Here is a 22,437-nt window from a genome sequence, read left to right as displayed (position 1 = left end):
CAGCATGCTCAGTTGACGACAAATACATATACAGTGACTCGCCTCCGATCGGCTTGGCCAGTACAGGCAGGGAATTCAGATATGTTTTCAACTCTTCAAATGCTCGGTCACACTCTTCGTTCCACTGGAACTTAGTAGCTTTGCGTAGGATCTTGAAGAATGGCAGGCTCCGGTCGGCAGTTTTGGAGATGAATCTGGACAAAGCAGTTATCCGACCGGTCAACCGTTGCACTTCCCTTGTGTTTCTGGGAGGAAACATGTCTTGCAGAGCTTTCACCTTGTTGGGATTTGCTTCGATCCCCCGCTCGGTCACTATATACCCCAAGAAACGCCCTCCTTTAGCTCCGAACAGGCATTTCTGGGGATTTAGCTTGACTCCATATTTGCGCAGTGTTCGGAAGGTTTCTTCCATATCCTTGAAAAGATCGGCCGCTCGGACGGATTTGATAAGAATGTCGCCCACGTAAACTTCCAGGTTCCGCCGATCTGCTCCTTGAATACCTTGTTCATCAAGCGATAGGTGGCCCCATTCTTCAATCCGAACGGCATCACATTGTAGCAATATGTGCGGCCGTTACGAAGCTCACCTTTTCTTGATCTTCGCGGGAGAGCGGTAGCCCTGGTAGGCGTCGAGCATGCTAATTAACTCACAGCCGGCCGTGTTGATCTATCCGGGCAGAGGATAAAAATCTTTGGGACATGCTTTGTTTAAGTCCCGAAAGTCAATGCAACCGCCACTTGCCGCCCGGCTTGGAGACCAATACCACGTTGGCTAGCTGCACCTCGCGATGTGGTAGGCCTCGAAGTTTCTACTTCCGCCGGATTATGGCATTCTCGCGCTAAAATCTCTTTTTTCGCCATCGCCGGTCGGACATGCAACTCATGTTGTGCTAGGCTAGGCGAAATTCGGCAACTCGTGTGTCGACCAAACAAAGACATCATGATTTTGCCGGAGGCATTGGATCAGCTTCTTCTTCTGTTTTTCCTCTAGATCTGAGGCGATGAAAGTGGTGGCCTCCGATCGGGTCGGATGGATCTGAACTTTCTCCTTTTCATCATAAATTAAAGCAGGAGGTTTCTCGGTTATGGCGTGTACCTCGATTCGGGGGACCTTCCGAGCGGAAGAAGCTTCTGCTCGGATCATCTCTATATAGCAACGCCGAGCGGCTAGTTGATCTCCCCGTACTTCTCCAACCTTGTCCTCCACGGGAAATTTTATCTTCTGGTGGAAGGTTGAGACAACCGCTCGGAATTCGCCGAGCGCCGGTCGTCCCAAAATGACGTTGTAGGATGAGGGAGAGTCAACCACCACGAAGTTTGTTGTCCTGGTCCTCCTGAGCGGCTCTTCTCCCAGCGAGGTGGCCAACCGGATTTGTCCGACCGGCTGAACTTCATTGCCCGTAAACCCGTAGAGCGGGGTCGTCATTGGAAGCAGCTCGGCTCGATCAATTTGCAGCTGATCGAACGCCTTCTTGAATAGTATGTTGACCGAGCTCCCTGTGTCAACAAATATGCGGTGAATGGTGTAATTTGCTATTACCGCTTTAATGAGCAGCGCGTCGTCGTGGGGTACTTCTACTCCTTCCAAGTCTCCGGGCCCGAAAGTGATTTCCGGTCCACTTGCCCGCTCTTGGCTACAGCCGACCGTATGGATCTGCAGCTGCCGAACGCCTGCCTTTCTTGCTCGGTTGGAGTCTCCTCCGGTCGGCCCACCAGCAATAACGTTGATTTCGCCCCGGGAAGTATTGCTCCTGTTTTCTTCCTCCCGAGTGGATGGTCGGGACCGTTCCCTGGACGTCCGGCGACTTTCCTGTCTTGGGGATCTATGCCGATCGGACGTATGGTGATGTCGCCTCTCTATGCGGGTCCGGTCGGCTTCCTGGGTCCTTTGCCTCGTGTTGAGGGGAGGAGACCGTCGTTCGGTTCTCCGGGGAACAGGATTGGACACAAAGGGAAGGCTTCGCAATCCCTCGTGTTGTGCGTATCCGTTTGGAATTTGCAGAACATTGGGGTCCACCTCTTCTTTGGCTTGGAGCGGCACCACTTCGCACGCGGCGATCCGGTGTGGGAGATCGAATTGCTTCACCCTTGGTCCTCTAGGTGGTTCGAGTGAGTGCCGCCCGGCATGAACAAGTGCACGCTCGGTTGGAGCTTCTTTTTTCCGAGGCTTGCGCTTCTTCCACGCTTATGTATTCGTTGGCCCGATGTAGCATGTGATCATAGTCTCGGGCGGCTTTCGGATGAGCGACCGAAGAAGTCCCCATCAACAAGGCCTTGTGTGAAGGCGTTCATCATCGCTTCCGATGTGGCTGTTGGGATGTCCATCGCCACTTGGTTGAATCGCTGTAAGCTCGAAGCGATTCTTTTGGTTCTTGTTGATGGCGAACAAGCTAACGCTTGTTTTCGATAACGCCGCTGCTCGCGAAGTGGTGGAGGAAGGCCGCTCGAAGTCCTTGAAGCTTGTGATGGATCCGTCCCGCAACCACTGGGCCGATCCCGAGAGCGTGGTAAGGAAGACTCGGCACTTCACCCATCGGTGGAGCGTGGCGGTATTATCAAACTTACCCAAATGATCATCCGGGTCCGTTGTTCCATTATACTCGCCGATCGTAGGGGGCACGTAGTGCTTGGGCAGAGGATCTCGCAGAATGGCTTCCGAAAATTGGCGGTTGGTCCGCTCGGGAGATGAGTCCGTCCGGAGAGCTTTCCCCTTCCTGTCATCCCGCCTTGGCATTTCATCTGAGGAAGATCCCATATCTCTTCGGGCTGGCGTGGCTCCAGGGGTGCGAAATAAGGCCCGGTGGAATGCGACGGTGGCTGGAGGTGCTTCCGCTCGGCCCCCCGACGCGGACGTTGCTTGTTGCTCCGCCCGCTCGGCGGATGCTTTTTGCTTTTGCTCCACGAGTTTGGCGGCCCTTATCTCGACCAGAGCGTCGAGTTCCTCCCTTGAAAGCGTCACCGTGTGCTGTCGTCCAGCCTCGTCCATTGTCTCTGCTCGGATGCAGGAGCGTTCCCACAGACGGCGCCAATTTGATCCTGTCCGAACCAGAAGTCAACAGACGCTGGGCACGTGACGCTCCAAGGCTCGCTGATGTAGGTCTCCAACTAGTGTCGAGATGCTCCGGCTATCCTGCACAGAAGTCGAGCCGGGAAGGGGATTCCCAGCGACGACCCTCCGACGCTCAAGTCAGGTAAATCACGATGAACAAGGTGGCTCCAGAAGTCTCAGAGTACATACCAGCATCCCTTGTCGATGAAACCTGAGGTTCTTTATATAGAGCTGTGAAAGGTTTGGGCACGCGTACCAAGGTGCATAAGTGTCCCCTGTCCTATCCTAGGTATGCGGCTGTCAGAAAGCTTACCTGTCCTTTCCTAGGTACGCGGCTGTCAGAAAGTTTACCTGACCCATATCGCTACAGTCAGAGCATGCCCTCGATGGGACAGCAGAATCCCCTGTCACAAGATTTGGAGCATGACACACACGTGAAACCTACAGGTTGTCAGAGAAAGAAATCCTCTGGCCCTTTCCTTTGCTCCAAACTTGTAGTCCGAGCGGAAAGATACCTAAACATCCGACCGGACATCCGCAGTGGTTTACTTGTGCTTTGTGGAGACTAACAAACAGGGGTGCTTTATGACTGTGATCGGTCAAAAGGTCAGCTCGGTCCATGACCTTTTTAACTGAGCGTCGGAACCCCGATTTGACAGGGTGCCTACCAACTATAAGTGCAAACCGGCCGGACCCTTCCGGGTACTCGATTCCATCGGCCGGCCGGCAGTCCAGTCGGACCGGCCATCTATGGCCGTCCGTCCGGTCGGACCACACTCTCCTCTGGGTGGGCGGCTGTTCCGGTGACTTCCACTTGGCGTTGACTTTGCCAGAGAAGGGGGGGGCCCGCTCTTACTACCGGATCAAATAACATAGGTGGATTTGGATCAATAGTGTTAAGTTCCGCTTGCGATCCAAATATAAACCATCAAGAACAGATAAGTTAAATTTGAAATCAATGATGTTAAGTTCCGTCTGCGATTCCTAATTTACCTTCTAAAGAATACAATAGGTTATTTAAGGAAATGTTTGACATTTGTACAAAATTTTTGTACAGTGGAACCGGTACGATTTTCCTAGGACTAACCAACAGAGGACACCCTCCAGCAACAACTTGTGGATGTCATATTTCTGATTAGTCAGCATTGAAGCTGCATTGAGGTAGTCCGATTGGCTCTTGTACATTTTTAGGGGAGGCTGACTCACCACTTTAAGCTGCCAGTCGGTCGGGAAGTCTGGCCGCTCGGGAAGGCGTACAAAAAAGAAGTACTCCCTCCAATGCTTGTTGGAGGTTGGCATTTTATCGAAGAAAACTAAGCCCACTTGGGCTTGGAAAAGAAAAGTCCCCGACTTGGACAATTTAGGATAATAAAAATAATGAAAAAGTCGGGGAGTGAGAGGAATACTGTGTAGGCATAACAGAACCACCACCCCGCATAGCAGTCGAAAGGAGTTTGGCACTAGTTGATGAAGAGATATGCGAAAATATTTACATACAACGGGAAAGAAGGGATGGATTGGAAATCGTAGACCGACGGTAAACTGATCCCTAAAGAAACAAAGACAGTCGGGTGGCGGAGCATTTGGTCGATCGGAAGGAGAAGGAAAAAGAACTTGGTAATCAGAAGGAAACTCATAGGCGGCTGTCAAGCTCTCACCATCGTCGGCGTCAAACCTGGACTCAGTAGAGGTGTACCAAGGCCCAGGGACGGCGACGGGAGGCTGTGAAGAACTCACCATCGTAAAAAGCAAAAGAAGGCAGTGAAAAGATGTGATTGGAGGGAAGGAAAGCTTACTGGAATGTCGCGGGAGGAGCAGGAGAGGAAGGATATCGCCGAGAGACGAAGGTGGAGTATCGCCAAAGAGCTCGAAGATGGAAATATATGAAAGGAGAAGGCGACGAGCACGGGTTTATAAACCCTAAGGCCGGTCGATCATCTGATCTAGGGTTGCGGAGACCTAGGCAAAAATCTGGTCATTGAATTCAAAGCGCCAAAGGTCACATCACCAGAGGATGTCCGCCTGTCACGTCAAGCGTGCGGCGGTAGCAAGAGGGACACGTGGTGCTGGGCCACGGGATGACATTGAATGAAGGCAATTAAGAGGCATGAAGGTGTGGTCAACTATCATGAGCAGGGATTTACACGATCTCCCAGAAATATGGATGACGTAAACCTAGATCGCGCTGACATCCCCATCTTGTGTTGATCAACATAAGGAAGCAGACGTATCACTGAACGACAATCTTCAGCAGGTCGATCGGCAAAGAAACTTCCTAACACATTCGTTCAGTTACAAGGGAGGAGTCACATAGCCGACCGTCGGGCTACGTCAGTTCGATCAGAAGCTAAGGAGTGTCATAAGCCGAGCGGGTGAAAAGCGTCATTGACAATTTGTCCAGTCAGTAGGACTTGCATCCTCCTTCGGCTAGACTTGAGGGGGAGGCATGTGATGTGGCGATAAGGAGGGGCCCACCCTGCAGGGGTTAGTGGCCACGAGGGAGGTCAAAGTTAGGGTGTTTAACGTTAAGGTATCAATGGAGTGGTGTTGGACGCCAAAAGGAGGAGGGGACGATATGCAGAATCCTGGCCGAGCAGCTACCCCACCCAGCTAGACAACAAGACTCGGCACGAGCACAACAAAGTTATGGCCGAGCAGCTACCCCGCTCGGCTCGGCAATAGGATTCGGCACAGGCGCAACAAAGTTCTGGCTGAGCGAACGCGGCGCAGGCGCGACGAAGTTCTGGCCGAGTGACTAACCCGCACAGCCTAGCAACGAACCCACTATGTTATCTCTTAACATTCTTTTGGTGGTTAGTGCCGCTGACATCAGGCATGGTCGACAAGAAGATCGTACGACAGAATCTTCCACTGTCACATCAAAGATATGCTCAGCTTATTAAAGTATTGTGTTAGAGACACTTTACTGGCAAGTCTTTTCAAGAGAAACTTCGAGAAGCGTGCTCGTTTGGGGAAGTGTGCTCGTCTGGGGAAGCGTGCACGTGCACTATAGGAACTCTATATAAAGGGGGGTTCAAGTATCGACGGAGGTACACGATATACACTATTTACGCTACAGTGTTCATTCTTGTTGCTCCGCCTTCTACATCATCATCGATGACTGACTTGAGCGTCGGAGGGCCAATGTCGGAGACCCCTTCCCTGGCTCGGCACTGACGTCATCTGTTTTGCAAGGCAGAGCAGAGTCTACGGGCGGTCAATGGGACTTCCACATCCCCAGCTTTCCATCTCATCAACTTTCGGACATGATCATCATACATAGATCATGTAGCTATAGTAGGTTTTCTTTTTAAAAATACTCATTTTGATGTATGTCATAAATTATCATGTATTACTTTAATTTCTTGTAGAGTAAGGACAATGACATTAATCAACAAGTGGCATCCTAGGTGAATGATTAATTTTAAAATGCCTAGATAGAAATACATCATCCCTTAGTTTAGGGTAAAACTAAAATCTACATCTCATAAGGACTATAAGTTGACTTGTATGTGTCTTGCTGCACATTAGATACAAGCGAGATATTAGGAGGATAAACAAAACTCAAGATGTTGATTTAGTATATCTTTTTTAGTTTTAAATTCATCAAAACATATAGTTTATGTGTTATCCAATCATGGGAAAGCAAATATATAAGTCATGTGCATTTAGTCCAATGATCATGGTTAGAAATTTGGTTTTGACAATAATTTTAAATATATATAGTTTGGAAAACCTTGGTGAAAACTATCTTTTAATAGGAATCACCATTGAAGAGTTAGATACAAACTTGGAAGAAATATTGAAATTTTCAGAGTTTCCAACTTTGTTTCAATCTTTGAAAATGTGATATATTTTTTTAGAAAATTATTTTTCCATGATAATATATGACATAAATAATGTCTATATAAATTTTCATGATTTTTAAAATTTTATAAAATTATTTATGTATTTCTGAAATTCGACTGAAATTGATTTCAGAAATCATAATCGATTAGGGCAATTGATTAAATAACCTTAATCGATTAGGTTAATAGAATAAGTTGAATTCTAGTGAGCACAGTGGCTCACAGAATTGATCACTATGATCGATTAAGAAGGTTAATCAATTAGAGTAATCGATTAAAACTCGATAATCGATTAAATCCCAACTTTAATCGATTAAGAGAGGCTATAATTGACTGGTAGCTGACACCAATCAATTAAGCACACTATTTTGGCTGAAATGGAATAATTTTAGTCTATTATACCCTATTTAGTCATCTTAACCATCCTTAACCCTAAAAAACTTATTTATGAATATTTAAAGGTAGTTTTCTTATTGAAACAAGAAAAGATTGGTTAAAAGAAGGCAAAGTTAGAGTTTAAGATGAGGTTTAGTTTCAAAGTTGAATTTTGAACCTCAAAACTTCAAATTTTAGTTTTTTTAAAGGTTTAGAAATTTTAAATAATTATTGGTGCAATGACAGAAGGTTAGAGTATGTTTTAAGGGGGAGCTACTCCTTAAAGACATGACTTAGATTTCTTTTTATCGAAACAATTGAAGGTTGCAAACCTTCATTATTATGAATGCTCAAGGTTGAGCATGGGAGATAATGAAACATGGAAAATCTTCATTGTCATGGATGATTAATGCTCAAGGGTGAGCATTGGACACAATGAAGGGTATGGAACCTTCATTGTGGTGTTGTGAACAACAAGTAAGGTTGTGAACAACATAAGATAACTCTTGAGGAGAAGAGTTTTTGATATGTGCCAAAGGGGGAGAATGTAGGGTTTAAGTTAGGAATTTCTCCATATTCACATGGGGAGATTGTGAAACCCTTTTGTTAATGGGGAGAATGAAGGAAACTCTCATTCATATATTGGCATAAAGAGGAAGTTGAGGCTATGAGATTAGCCTAATTTAAACATATTATCAAATATAAAAAAGAGATAGATTGTTAGTGCAATTTCCTTATGTCAAAATTGACCAGTTTGACTAAGTTTGAATTGGCTCAAGTTTGAGTCTTAATGTTTAAATTTTGATATTTGATAATATATGAAGATTGCAGGTGCAATTGTCTGTTTGAGGAGATTATTGGTGTAATTCCCCTCTGGTCAAGATTTGACTAGTTTGATGTAAAGAGCCAAGTAGGTCAAGGTTGACTGGATACTTGATTGGGAAATCCTAACTGGAGGTTAAGCAAGGGCAAGACCAACAGGAAGGTTGGCAAAAGAAAAAAATCTAAGTGGGCCAATGTTGACCAAACACTTAGTATGAAAGTCCTAGTGAGTGAAATCAGGTAGTTGAAAATCCTAATGAGTGAAGTCAGGCAGTTAAAAAATCCTACTGAGTAAAGCTAGGCAATTAGAAAATCCTTGTGAGTGAAGCCAGGTGAAAAATCTTAATGAGTGAAACTAGGCATGAAGAAAGTCCTGGTGAGTAAAGCCAGGTGAAAAGTCCTAGTGAGTGAAGGTAGGCAGATGCAAGTCCTGGTGAGTGAAGCCAGGTGAAAAGTCCTACTGAGTGAAGTTAGGAAGATGAAAATCCTAGTGAGCGAAGCTAAGTGATGAAAAGTCTTGGTGAGTGAAGTCATGTGAAAAGTCCTAGTGAGTGAAGCTAAGTAGTGAGGAAGTCCTGGTAAATGAAGTCAATCAGTTGAAAATATATATGAGTCAAAGGTTGACTGGACACTTAGTGATTGGAAATTTAAGTGAGTCAAAGCTGATCAGACACTTGGCATGAGGAGAAAAGTCCAAGTGGGTCAAATGATTGACCGGACACTTGGTGAAAAAAGTCCCAGCAAGTCAAAGTTGATCGGATGCTAGGCAAGGAGGAGTTCCAACATGTCATGGTTGACCGAATGTTAGGTGAAGGGAATCCTAGACTTAGGTTTGGAAGTTAGGGTTTGGTAATCAATTACACCATGTGTTAAGCCATTAAGCTATTGGCTTAATTACTTAAAGCCCAAAATTGTGGAAATAGAAGCTAGTTGAATCGCTTAGGCTAAGCGATTCAACATGGCTTAATCGCTTAGGCTAAGCTATTAAGGCTTTTCTGTGAGGAAATAGAAAGGGTCGTAATCAATTAGGGTAATCGATTATGACATGCTTAATCGATTATGTTAATCAATTAAGCCAGTTTTCACAAGTAAACAGAAAGCTTCCTAATCAATTAAGCTAATCGATTAGGAAGGCTTAATTAATTAAGGTAATCGATTAAGCTTCAGACAAATAGCCGTTATGCAGGTTGCTGACATGGTAAGCGATTAAGGAGATTCTTAATCGATTAAGGCGACAACAATAACCAAGAAAAGGGGAGTCGCGTGCATGATTCATCATAACTCTCCACTCCATCTTCTCCGCCCATTCTTGGAAGCTTAAGGCTAAGGTGTTGCTGCACTTCTAAGCTTATAAGAGGCATTCACAAGCAACAAAAGATCAAGCAAGAAAGTTTTTCATTTCCATTTATGTATTTACTTCTTGTTTCAAGTTGTATTTCTTGTTCTTGAGTTGTAGAGGTTTCTCCACATCCGGATTGTTATGAGAAAGAGTGTATTTCAGAGTGGAGAGTGTGTTCGGCGTGGATCCTTGGATTAGTCACCTCTTCTTAAGGTGGATACCAAGTAAATCTATTTGTTAGCATTGCTTTGAGTGTATTCCTCTACAAATCATCATCGAAGCGAGCGAGCTATTCACCCCCTCCCTCTAGCTCTGAAGTGTCCCAACAGTATCCTAGTCAAAACAAACCTTAGTCGATAATCTGCCTGAAGAAACCAAAGAAGGTTTCTAAATTGAGATCAAGACAGTCTTAACTGTCATATTCATGCATCTTTATTATCTATTGTCTATCTCTATTTTGCATGATCATTATTTGTATTTGATCCGGGGAATGATCAGTAGGCGTCACGTAGATAAGAGAAAATTGGTGAAAACTATTAAAGTGGTTCTAATAAAGGAAATTTTAGGACCTCCCGGTCTCTCGGGCCTCCCGACCCTCGACTCTTAGGCCTCCCAGCCTCCTGGCCCCCGACTCTCAGGTCTCCCGGTCTCCCAGCCTCTCAGGCCTCCCAGTCTCTCGGGTCTCCCGACTCTTGGGCCTCCTGGCTCCTTAGCCTCTCTGCTCTCAACTCTTGGGTTACTTCCCCTTTGGCTTCTCGGCCTTTTGGCGACATAGAACCCAAGACTGTTATAAGAAAAGAATAAATCATCACACAAATCTCAGATTATTTTAGGAAAAAATAATGACGTGATCAAGTCTTGCATTATTTAAAAAATTAAATAATGGCAACATGGAAAAGGGAATAGAAGGAAAAGGTCTATGATATCCTTATAAAAGCTAATCTTTTCTGGTATCCAGGTACATACGCACACTTACATATATTAAAATCCTAATATTTATCTTCTTCATCCTCTAACTTAGAGCGTGGGAGTGGCTATGCCAGGGAACCCCTGGCCATTATTCTAACCCTCTTTCTTATTTGTCTTCACCAAGGCTCCTAACCACATCATCATCCTCGTTATTACTCGGCTATATTGGCAATTAAGTTGGCAACATAGCCAACTTATTGATGATTCACTCATCGACGTTCACAAAGAGGATTAGTATTATTTCTGTGCTAACTTTATTTTGTAGAAAATCAAAGTTGTCATTGACCAAGGGGTTTAGTATTGTTTCTGTGCTAACGTATCATCATCCCGAATGGTGCTTCGCTATAGCTCATTTATATTGGTTGAATAGGAAGAAAGGGAAAACAGGGAGAAAGACGGATCATTTTTCGCAAAATTAAAGCTTATTCATTCTCCTCCCTTTTTGTTGCCTCCTCTGTAAGATTCGAAAGAATGGTACAAGTAGGTAGGGGCGATCGAATGAGCCGACCGGAATATAGAGCATAAAACAGACATCTATTCTCATCTTTCTTGAGCAACCTTTGTTGGCACATTCAACTCTTGTTCAGTGGCACGACTCTGCCAACATCTTGCGGCGACGAGAGGACTCAAGGCGACTACTGGTCAGGGACTGTAAGGAAGTAATTCGACATGGCTTTTCTGAATCTTTTCTTGTACTGCAACGGCGATATAACAGTCGGAGGTGCATTTTTCAGGCCGCCGAGGATTCCTGAGGCCTTCACCCATGTTTCGAGCTGCTTGTCCCATGTATATTGCCGCATGTAATCTATTATTCCTATAACAAGCTCCTTCTTTGTCTCATCAATGCCAGCAAGCAAGGAATAATCCATTACATCGATAGCCTGCAATGCATGTGGAGATAGTATTTAGAAAATTTGAATGAAGAGAAAAAAGATAACGTAAAGATTAAAAACAAGATAAACACTATCAGAAAGAGTATTTTATACATGAGATATTTCTCGTTAGTTTTTCCATTTTCAATAGTGAAAAGAATAATAAATAAAAAGATAATCTTAATGAAGTATCAAACAAGAATCCTGCAATATCCAACTGTTTGAATTTCACAGAGAAGATGCTTATCCATGAGCTGCTGAACTTGTTTTCGTATAAAGAGATGACAAATGTGTATTGAAAATTCATGCATGCCATGAATCCTGTCAGATGAAGATTAAATAATGTTCCTTGGATCTGAACTAGTTTCTCCATTAGTCCATAAATATGTATTCATTAACCATTGGGAGTTGGACTTTGACACTTAAAACTATAATCAATAGTATCCTCCCTCCCCAATTTTACCTAGAGAAAAATTAATATAATCACAGTGAATTAAACAAAAAATAGAGCAAGAATTGAGCTCAATTTGAGTCCAAAATCATCCCTAATTAGTAAAACTCTAATTCTATTCATTGAGCTAATTGAAACTTTGTCGAACAAAAATTCAAATCGTTAAACCTAATTTACGTCTAATTCCAACTAATTGATGAAGTAAGCATGCATTTGAATTTAATTAAAGGCTTAGATACTACGATGACTATATAACAAAGCTATGTTTGTCTAAAATTATTACATTGAGGAAGAATAAACCTTTTCAAGTTGCATTTATGCAATATCGATTCAATTTACTGACATACAAGTTGGTATTGATATTATACTATTCAGGATATAGGTCGAAACCAATACAAACTCTAAATTTTATTCCTTATTCAAAACCTTGCTTACATACAAGGTAATATGTCCTCAAATTGGAGACATTTTCGTATGCCTAGTTAATAATAAATATAGTGCATAAAACTACTCAAATTTGGGACATTTTTAACGAGTCACATCAATAATATAGCACCCTAACTCACAAAAAGATTTGATTGTCTCTAGTCAATTTGACAACTACAGAATAGGAAATGAGGGAAGAGTGAAAGGAGGCTATGGGTCAGAGAGAACGTACAGAATTGATGTTATAAGTTCACAGCTATGAAACAGATAAGCCAACTAATACATGTACTTCATAGTCATAATTTACATGTTAATTTGTGCACTATCATAAGACAGCAAAAAGGAATGAAGAAAAGAAAGGATGATAGAAGTTTCCTATATTCCCGTAGAGCAAGCCAATGAAGAAAAGAAATGATGATAGAAGAAAAGAAATGATGAAGAAAAGGTCTAGTACTATTTTTAATCATACAAGTGCTAAAAGTTTTTTGTGTGTCTGTGAATGTGAATATTTATGTTAACAATGTGCACAAAGTATGATATTTCTGGATACTTTCTCCATCTGTGTTACCCAATCACTCTGTTATTTTGCAGCCTCATATATAATAGAAGGCAGCTAAATCCAAATAAACAAGTGAAATTAACTTATAATTTATAGGTTAAGGATTAAGCGCTGTGAAAAACATGGACCACCATACACCCAAATGTCCAATGATAACCCTAATAATATAATTGCATAACTAATGCACAAAAATCTAACCTTGAAAAAATTAATTGAAGCCATTCATATTCAATCATTACAGTGCAGTGCAGTGCAGTGCAGGCTAAGCCAAACACTAGCAAAATTTCCAAAAAACTAATCTTTTGAAGAAATAAAATCAGAATGCAAAAATCAATCTATCCCAATGAGAGACAATTAGCAAAAGTGTCATCATAGGCATTAACAAAGACAACCTATTATGACTTCAAGTTTTGATACAATGTGAACCGGTTCTCAAGATAAAAGATATATAAAGTATTTTAATTGAAATTCAATAATATGAAGTTATATACTACAATGAATAAAATATAGCATAATGCATAATAGGAATAAACTTCTTACTGCCAAGAAAGAGGTATCATTCCAGACTGCACGTTCCAATTTTCTTTTTGCTTTGCTTCCTATAAATATTGGTTTTGCCTCTAATAGATTCAAATCTAGTAGAACTGTATTGTTTCCTGAGGTATCAGGGTTGTAACGAGAGCGAACTGAACCTTTGAGATCATAAATTCTTGAAACACTCCTATTAAAGAACAGATTCTCCATTACCATGACATCAATTTTCATTTCCCTTCCACCTTTGAAGTGCTTAACAGAAACCTGATGCATGTATGAAACAACCATAAATAGTGATGATTTACTCATACAACAATGTTAATTGATGTATAACAGTAGCAGACTAGCAGTTACTAACCTGATAAATACCAAGGACTTTGGCAAGGCTGGTTGGGCTACCAGTAGTTATAGATTGTGTTAAATATTTGAAATATTGTGAAGCAAAATCTTCAAAAGATTCCAACTCTGTTTTTGTGATTTGTTTTATGATCAATCTCTCATCTAGTGACTTGGCAAAATAAACATTGCTTTTACCACCTTGTGCACTCCACCTCTTGCAGCGGCTTAAGGAGCGTATGTAATCCAATTCACTTGGGCAACATAACTTCCTCAATGCATGAAACTGTTTTGTGAAGTAACATGTAACAGAAAAGTTTGCTTTGTCTGAAGGTATGGAATATTCATCATCAAAAGAAACTCTGAAATGTGTTTCCTTAGAATCTAATACCTGAGAAACTTGACGCTCTTCAGGTCCATCAGAATGATGAGATACTAAACTTGTTCCATCTGCATAGTTGCTGCCATGGTTACCAAAACTACTAGTTTTCCTCATACTGAAGTCCTTGATCTCATCCAAACAAGATGTTATATGGTCACCATATTGTTGGGTGGTCATAGCATAGGATATGATACTGGAGGGTTCATCATCATAGACTGCAATAACAATATTGTCAAGAACACTTTGTGGTAAAAGTAAACGTGCTCCTGCAGCCATCTTATCCACAATTGATGTAATATGTATAAGCGTGTGATTAAGAAGATTATCCAATCTCGGAACCGGAGAACTTTGTGAGTAGGCTCTTCTCATTCTTATAAGTGAATCACGTGTCATGCTTGGAAGAACTCCAGAGGAATCATAGGATTTCATTGAACTTGAATGCAAAGAAGCAGGAAAGAAATCACCAATTACTCTCTTACGAAACCTTAAAGAAGAATCAAATGAATGGACTCTTAATGGGGAATTAACCCTCCTGTAGGATGCAGTATCCTTTAAAAGACCACTTTTATCAACTTCTGAACCACCTTTGGGTTGATCTATCAGTACCTGACCAGAACCACTCCATGCCAAATCAATTTTAACTGATAGGGTAGATGTGGGTAAAGTTGAGTTCTCTAAAACTGTACTTCCACTGTCACTAAACACTGGTGTCTCATATTCAAATTGACTAGAAACAAAGTTAAAACCTGATGAACCTACATAACCCTCTATGGATTCAATGGACAAGTCCATTTCAACAATGTTGTTTGTATTACAGCCCAAAACCTCCAAGCTAAGATCCTCATTCTTCTTCTTCTGAAAACTTGACTTTTCAACTATACCTGAAAAGGATGACTTCGCAACAGCTTCTCCAGGTGAGTTACTAAATGATTCATTCTTCCAAGATATTTCTTCCCTCAAATCACTCAGATCACTTATAGAGGAAAAGTTTGCAAATTGTGAACAAGTCAAAGTACAATTTTTCTCCTTGGACAACAAATCCAGTAAATAGAGTTTACGATCCCATCTGTATGAATCAAGTAGAAGTGCACGTCTCAACCTATTAAGCTCTAAGATGTCAAATGTTTCCTGAAGGGGTTTATTTCCAAATGCAACTTGTTGAAGCACGACCTATGGACACAATAGAGAGATACTTTTCTTATCATACGGTTTTGCCCTCGAGAAAAAAATTCAGATAGACCAGCAAAGAATATTCTGAAGTTGCAGGAGCACTTACATCATATTCATATCTGTCTTCATTAATTAAATTCTTCAACTTGTTAATATGTCTCTGAATGCTTGCTTTCAAGGGTTCATTCTCAGATATTGTGATCTTCCTCTCAATTGTATGAAGCACATCAGATATCTTATCATGCAAAATTTTTATTTTACTAGATAACTGAGGGAAGAAAATTAAAACCTGTTATTATCACACCTAATATTAATCTAAACAAACCTGTCAAGCAATGTAAAATAGTTTACCAAAAGTGCCTCATCTTTCAACCATATCTGCTTAACATGGCAGTTGAAATCCAGAACTGATGGTGGTAAGCAAACAGATAAGATATCTACAGGGGAATAATGAAAGAAGGCAACCATGTTGCCAAACCTGCCACATACAAGGAAAATGGTCTGAACTTTGCATCAAGAGTTGAATGAATTAGAGGCTGAATCAAACAAATTTTATTTTATCAAATACCCATAAAAACGAAGGCAATCTCTTTGAAGTGAGTGACCACAACTTGCAATACGGTTAGCAGTTGCATGGCTTGAGAAGCTAAGTTCCAAGAATTTCCCAAAAGAGAGCCCCCATGCAGCATCTGACATGATGACTCTCCGCGCAGCTGGTGGAACTCCATCCTCATCTCTTTTGCACTTAAGGCATCTGTGCCACATCCATATCCTTCCATCATGTTCACCAGGTAATTTTACAGAAGGAAGTCGTCTGACCATGATAGTAAGGCTGCCATGTGGGTGAGTATAACACCGAACGTGGGCTTCTGTTGGCTCTTTACAAGACGGACAACAATATGTCTGATCAAAAACAGAGAGATTACAACCATCAGGCAAAGAAAAGAAAAAGGAAAACATATAACAGAGTTCTACATATTCCTTCAGCTAAATAATTCACCTCATCAAACAAATCATCACGGAGATATCTACCAAGTGGCTTATCAAAACTACCATAAAACTTGATTCGGAAAAGATGGAATCGCTCACAAACTCGGCTTTTTCTTATACAAGTGCTTGATAAGGAAACCAATATGCTATGGTGGTTATCAGCGGTGGAAAAGTAATGCCCAGGAACTTCATTCTCGAGAGCAATATCCGATTTATTATGTTGATCTTCTGGTCTAAGAAGCCAATCATTAGAAAGGTAACTTCTTCCTTTAACTGGTTGTTCAGGTATCACACCTTGGTGATTGCTAGCATTGGTATATAAAAGTGAAATATAAGTAGGTTCCTTGCAAGAGAAACAAGTTTTTGTCCCACTTGACCCACAAAGGCAAACATGGGGAGAGGATCTGAAAAAGGTACCATTTTGCTCAGGATATGGATTAGAAAAACCATTCATGTCAGGAATGTTAGTTAACTCAAACAAGGAATTAGAATTTTGTGGATCTGAAATATGCTCAACTATTTCTTTGTTTGAATGGATGACATCCGAAGATGAAGACACACTCTCTATGCCAACTTTGGTGCATGACCTATCATTTTGATGATTATTACTGACAGTTTCGTCAGAAGCAGTCACACTGGAAACTGTCGAGTGAAATTGATCAGCCTCAGTAAGTTTCTTAGGCAACTCAATTGGCACTATAGGAAATTTAGGCAGGGAAGCACCCTCGTCTACTAGGAATGATCTCTCTAATGATAGATGATAAGCTGCAAAACTTGCATACTGGATAACATGCTTTAGCTTCTTCAATTCTTCAAGGCATGCACCCCTCAAAAGAACCTATAAATAAGCAGAGAAAAATTGAATTATGATAGAATAAATAAGAACCTTTTTCACATTATTAATGTTGAATGATAACTTATTTTTTCCAAATCCAGATTAACACATATAATAAGACTTCTTTTTCATGTTATTATTGTACCAGCAAAGATAAGAAATATATATATAGGTTAGGGCATATAAAATCCCATAAATTTTACAGATAAGCTTAACCATATAAGCACAATTATACAAAAAATTACCTTATAATAATTGTTTAAAAAAAAAAACAATCTCTGATCGTCTGACCTTGAGTATCTGGACTTAGAAAACAGAAGGAACATAGAGATACCAACAGGGACTCGAAGAAGTCTTGGAAGAGAAATTAACATAACCAGACCCAAGTGAATCTCTAAAGCTTAAGCTCAAGTATTTAAAGATATTGAAAAGCTAACATATTACAGGTTGCATGAATGATGCAAATTCGAAAAAAACAACTAAAAACCAACTACATAAATGCTTGTTGACGAGAATAGCCTTACACCAGGAATAATATTTTCATAGTACCATTACAGCTCAAATTCCATTCATGGCAATACTACCGCAAGAAGAAAATAAGCATAATTATTTAGAAAAGAGATAACACTAATAGGTGGATCTGCATTTATTTTCCTTTTTTTGACCAATTGAAAAAAAAAACTTAGGCAAGAAAGTACAAAATATTTTTAGCCATTGAATGGTTGAAATATAAAAAAAGAATTCATGAATTTAAGTATAATTCCAAAAGAAAAAAAAAAATATGAGCAAACATAACCAATTAACAATAAGTTCTTTTATAATAATCTACCAGATGGAGGAATCCTCAAATATTACATGTTTGAAGCAAGTGGCCAAAGTGGTTAAGTTGTTGACTGTCATACACCTATCATGGTTTGTGCTGAACAGAACTATCGTCACATGAAACCAATTGACATGTTCATGACCTCCATTTGAATTTGACACTCTATTGAAGCAAGGTCCAACTCCAAATTTATACTAAAATAATACCTAACAGGCTATAATGTAACATTAGACTGATCCTAGAAAGTCACTGCCAATATGGTTTCATATGTTGCAAAAGGTTCAATTTGATTTGGATTTCAATGTCACAATCTAATCGGAGAACGAACCAATCAGTTAAACAAAAAAAAAAAGGGCAGTCCGTGCACGAAGCTCTAGCCATGCGAGGTCTCAGGGAAGGATCCATTGTACGCAGCCTTACCCTGCTTTTTGTCAGAGGTTGTTTCCATGATTCGAACCCGTGATCTTTTGGTCACAAAGCAACAACTTTTACCGTTGCGCCAAGGCTCCCCTTCAAATGAACCAATCAGTTAACATGTCTAAATCATTTTCCAATGGTTCAAAAGGCATACTTCTCATAACCATGTGTGCATAGTCAGAAACACTTCCCAGGTTATTGCTTCCAGAAGAACAATTAAAGATACATCCAACTTCGACAGTATTGCTAACACGATAAGTATCGAAGCCAATTTGAAACATTTAATTTCCTAGCCATTCAGAGAAATACAAGCTTGTACAAGGATTCTATCCTATTTAACATGCAATTGTCGTGGCAACTACCCATGACAATTATGTATAATAACACTTCATTGTGTAATGAATTTGAATACGTTTCATATTTTTGTTTGTGAAGTCAAAGCTTATATATATCCATAGCAAAAATGAAAAGCTATGCAAATAAATGATGACTTTCTATGGTTAAGTGCAACCAAATGAGAGTGGCTTGACAATGGAACATAGATGAAATATAACATGTTCAATTAATACTGATAATCACATTAAATTCATCATTACCGTGCACCCTAAACGCGATGGACAACCTTCAAAAAACATCAATGTTTTGCTAGGCTTCTTTTCAGATGAGAACTCTTCATAAACCTTTTCTATCCGAAACATTTCACAATGCCCTAACCTTGCTGAAGAAACACCATCTATAGACGGAACAATTTGAGCACCTGTACACCGTGATATCCTCTCTAATAATGGTTTCTTGACGTTTAGCACTAAAGATACCTCTTTTCTTTCAAAAAGATATTCTTGAGTATATGAGGAAGCATTTTTCTCAACAAGAAGCACATTGGGACGAAGTGCCTCTATCTTAGAAAGCATTGTGTTCATGTAATTGGTTTCCTGCATTTGAATTTAAAATGAGAAATGAAAACAAGAATATAGATGAATATTACAGTCCAATCCTACAACCTTCTCAAGAACAGACACAATTGAGGCCAACTCATTTGGCGCCTTTTGATACTCCAATGCACCTCCCAAAAGAAGTAACCTAGGGTTTCTATGCAGTGAAATCATACGTTTGTGCTTTACATTCTTTGTACAAACCACTCCCTTAACTAAGGTACTGTAAAATAATGACCAAACATTAATCTCTCAGTTCTAAAAGAAAAGTATATTATAAACTACACTTAAGTAGCAAAATAGCATACCTATCACTTGGACTCCCTGATGCGATACACTTGACTTTAACATAATCACCTGGATCCATGCTACCACCATGGCTAGTGTCTGGTTTGATGAAATTAGCAGCTTGCCATGCCAATGAGGATATTACCTCCAACCAGCTCTGTCCCTTCTGATCACTTCCAGCACAAACACCTTCTCCCTTCAATAACTGTGATACGAGAGCCCTAAAATGTGCATGAACGACACTCTTCAAAGCCTCCTTGTGAGACTCATTAGCCTTCTCTCTAGTGTCGAGGTGATTACTACTGAAGCTAATAGTTTTAAGGAGCCTGGATGATTCATCATCATCCTCATCAATATATCCAAAGAAGCTAGTTTCATTATCATCCTGCTCATCAGCAGGGATAGGAGGGTAAAAGACACGATCATTCTCAAAATCACAATGTTCTGTAGCCTTTTGACTATCTTGATCATGATATATCATTCCATTCTCAGAAATTGAATCACTGGTATTTTTCAATAAATCCTCAGAGTCTGCTCTGTGTTTGATGAACTGGTGATCTGGAGAATCTTGACTAAACAGGAGAGTCTGTTGCAGGAGAGGGCTAGCAAGCTCCTGCTCAATGGACCTACATGGACTGTGAAAAGGACTTGAATTTGCTGACCTGAGGCTGTACAACTCATTTCCAGCAATGATACTCATAGAATCTATGTCGGAAGACTCTTGAGAGAATGCACTCATTGGCGTGGAAAATTGTTTCCCGTAACCATCACGCTGGTCGTCTTTATAGCTTCTGCAAATATGAGCAAACAAAACAACACTTGACGACGTAAACGTATCAAGGATATCAACAGATTGGTGTGAGAATCGATGGAGATACCTGTACGTGGAGCAATGAAGTTGGTGCGAACAAGATAACTGTTGCAGCTCTACCAACTGGCTGAGCCTGTCAGTGCTAGATCTGGACAAGGGCGACTTAGGAGATATAAAAGGACCCGGGGTGCCATGCGATTGTGCTGCTTCCCAGGATCCATTGTCAACGTGAAAGCATAAGTTACAAAGAACCGGCTGCTGTTCAGTTCGATAGGAGGCCGTGGCAACAGCAAGCACACACTTCCGGCAAAGCAACAGGCCACAGCCCCGGCATCGGAAGCCAAACCCGGGCGAACCCAAACACTCTCTAGACTCGCTGCACATGGAACGATCACCGGCGGACGACATCAAGGATTCCGAGAACATGTCAGGAATAATGCTTGCCCAAGATCTGACCTTTTGTAACAGATCAAGAATCGGGTAATTAGCAACTCCCATAAACTGAAAATTCTAGCAGTTCCCCTTCCCTCCGAAATTCCACTCCTTTTTCTTTTTGGTCAGTCAAGATCTATCGCAAACTCCAAACTGACGAGATAGACACCCAACCAAGAAACAAAAGTAGAGAGAGTGAGAAAAATAAAAAAGCGAACCTTCCAATCCCCTTGAAAAAAAAAAGACGATTGCCAAGCACGAAGCATAGAAACCAAAACCCGTAAAATCTACACCCTCCGGAAGAGACCAAAACTTTCTCTAGCCGGCGACGTGGCGGTAATATGTACAATAGTGCTGAGGCGGAACAGAACGAACACAAACAGCATCCTGATTCCCCCAAAATATGTTCTTGCTGCACCGAAATTAGATCCGGACTCCCAGGAAAGAGCTCCAACCCGTCAGCCGATCCCCGATTGCTCCACGGAAACCCCACTCGGGCCTCTGACCATCAGAGAAAAAGGCTCGACCTTTGGAGCCGGAGCGAGCGGAGCACGCTAAATGAAGAGGAGGAGGAGGAGGAGGAGGTCGCAAAGAAACGCGAGTTGTCAATATCTCTTGGAGGGGGCCGGCAGGCAGCGGGCGACCATAACTCGGCGGCGAATCCCATCGTCGGCGACGGCAGACATCTGCGCTTCTCGTGCGGAAGGCGACAGGAACTTTTTGGCGGATGGATTTATTTATACACCACCGAAAGCTTTCCCACTGCATTAAAAAATAAACACAAAATTTAAAATATTTATCTATTTATTTATAAATAAATAAATTAAAGAAGTAAAATGGTTTTGGATAATTTTGATTTTGGTAGGCGTTCGCAGTCACGGCGAAATGAAATAAGAACAAACGTTTGATAAAATGTTGAGGGTGAAAAAGAAAATACGCGGAATAAAAAAAAATCAATTTGCCCCCTAGAATATATCAACTTCAGAATTTCACCCTTCATATTTGGGAAACAAATTTTTATGTTAGGATTAAAATACGTAAATAAATATGAGAGATGAGAATGAAGTCCAAAATTCCAAAGGGTGTCTTTTTTTTATTGCAAGTGTTTAATGTTGGAGCTCGTATTTGTTTTGATTTGATCAATCAAGTTAAAGTTAGGTCTTGTTTTATTTTGATCTCTGTGTCTAAATGTGTAAGAGCTTAGGAGCACAGGAAATTGAGCGGAAGACGCAGCTAGCGAGAAAGATGGCACGGGAAGAGAGCCGACGGACTTGGTGCATTTGAGGGACGAAGTGCTACGAAAGAGTACATCGGTGGGCGAGAAGACACATACGCAACGTTTAAGGGACGAGAAGCCGGAGCGGAAGCCTGCTCGAGGAGAAGACCGGAAATTGAGTTCGGGTGAGCCCTATTTCGGTTGGCCGCAATCACCCAGGCAATCGGAGAAGCAACGAAGTAGAGAGAGGCTGTAAAGACTGCTGGAGGCACCCTCAACAGGGGTTGATCGGCGCCTCCGAAATGTGCTCGCGCCTCCGCCACCTTCAGGTAGAAGGCGCCCTTCATGTTTCTGGGAGGCGCCCTCAACCAGATTTCTAGCCATTGCTAAAGGATAAAGTTTTATCCTTTAGTGTCTCGCTGGAGGCGCCTCCAAGTCCTTGGGAGGTGCCCTCAAGCTACGGATACTATTTTCAGAAGCTAGAAAAAGACCCCTCAAATTAGGAAATAACACAATAACTGTTGTAATCAATTTCTTAGTCTTTTCTAAGCTTTTCATAGA

The 22,437-nt window shown here is 41.3% G+C and overlaps 1 protein-coding gene across 2 annotated transcripts; it reads right to left on the bottom strand.

Moving 5' to 3' along the window:
• Positions 1-10,724: 10,724 nt before the first annotated feature.
• Positions 10,725-21,394, bottom strand: LOC121995555 (putative 1-phosphatidylinositol-3-phosphate 5-kinase FAB1C). Of its 2 annotated transcripts, XM_042549276.1 has the most exons (12): positions 20,296-21,394; positions 19,438-20,208; positions 19,199-19,352; positions 18,794-19,129; positions 16,133-16,960; positions 15,701-16,035; positions 15,484-15,610; positions 15,239-15,400; positions 13,972-15,132; positions 13,603-13,866; positions 13,251-13,508; positions 10,725-11,283 (listed from the first exon to the last, which is right to left on the bottom strand). In XM_042549276.1, exons 1-12 carry the CDS (start codon positions 20,724-20,726, stop codon positions 11,038-11,040), a joined length of 5,073 nt encoding a protein of 1,690 aa, XP_042405210.1. In that variant the 5' UTR covers positions 20,727-21,394; the 3' UTR covers positions 10,725-11,037. The 2 variants fall into 2 exon arrangements, with proteins under 2 accessions (XP_042405210.1, XP_042405209.1); XM_042549275.1 differs by having other exon boundaries at positions 13,603-15,132; positions 20,296-21,393.
• Between the last annotated feature and the right edge of the window lie 1,043 nt (positions 21,395-22,437).

Source organism: Zingiber officinale, chromosome 6A (genome assembly GCF_018446385.1).
Source record: "Zingiber officinale cultivar Zhangliang chromosome 6A, Zo_v1.1, whole genome shotgun sequence".
Lineage (NCBI taxonomy): Eukaryota > Viridiplantae > Streptophyta > Magnoliopsida > Zingiberales > Zingiberaceae > Zingiber > Zingiber officinale.
Note: the sequence above shows the minus strand (reverse complement) of the source record. Positions and strands in the feature narration are given on the sequence as shown.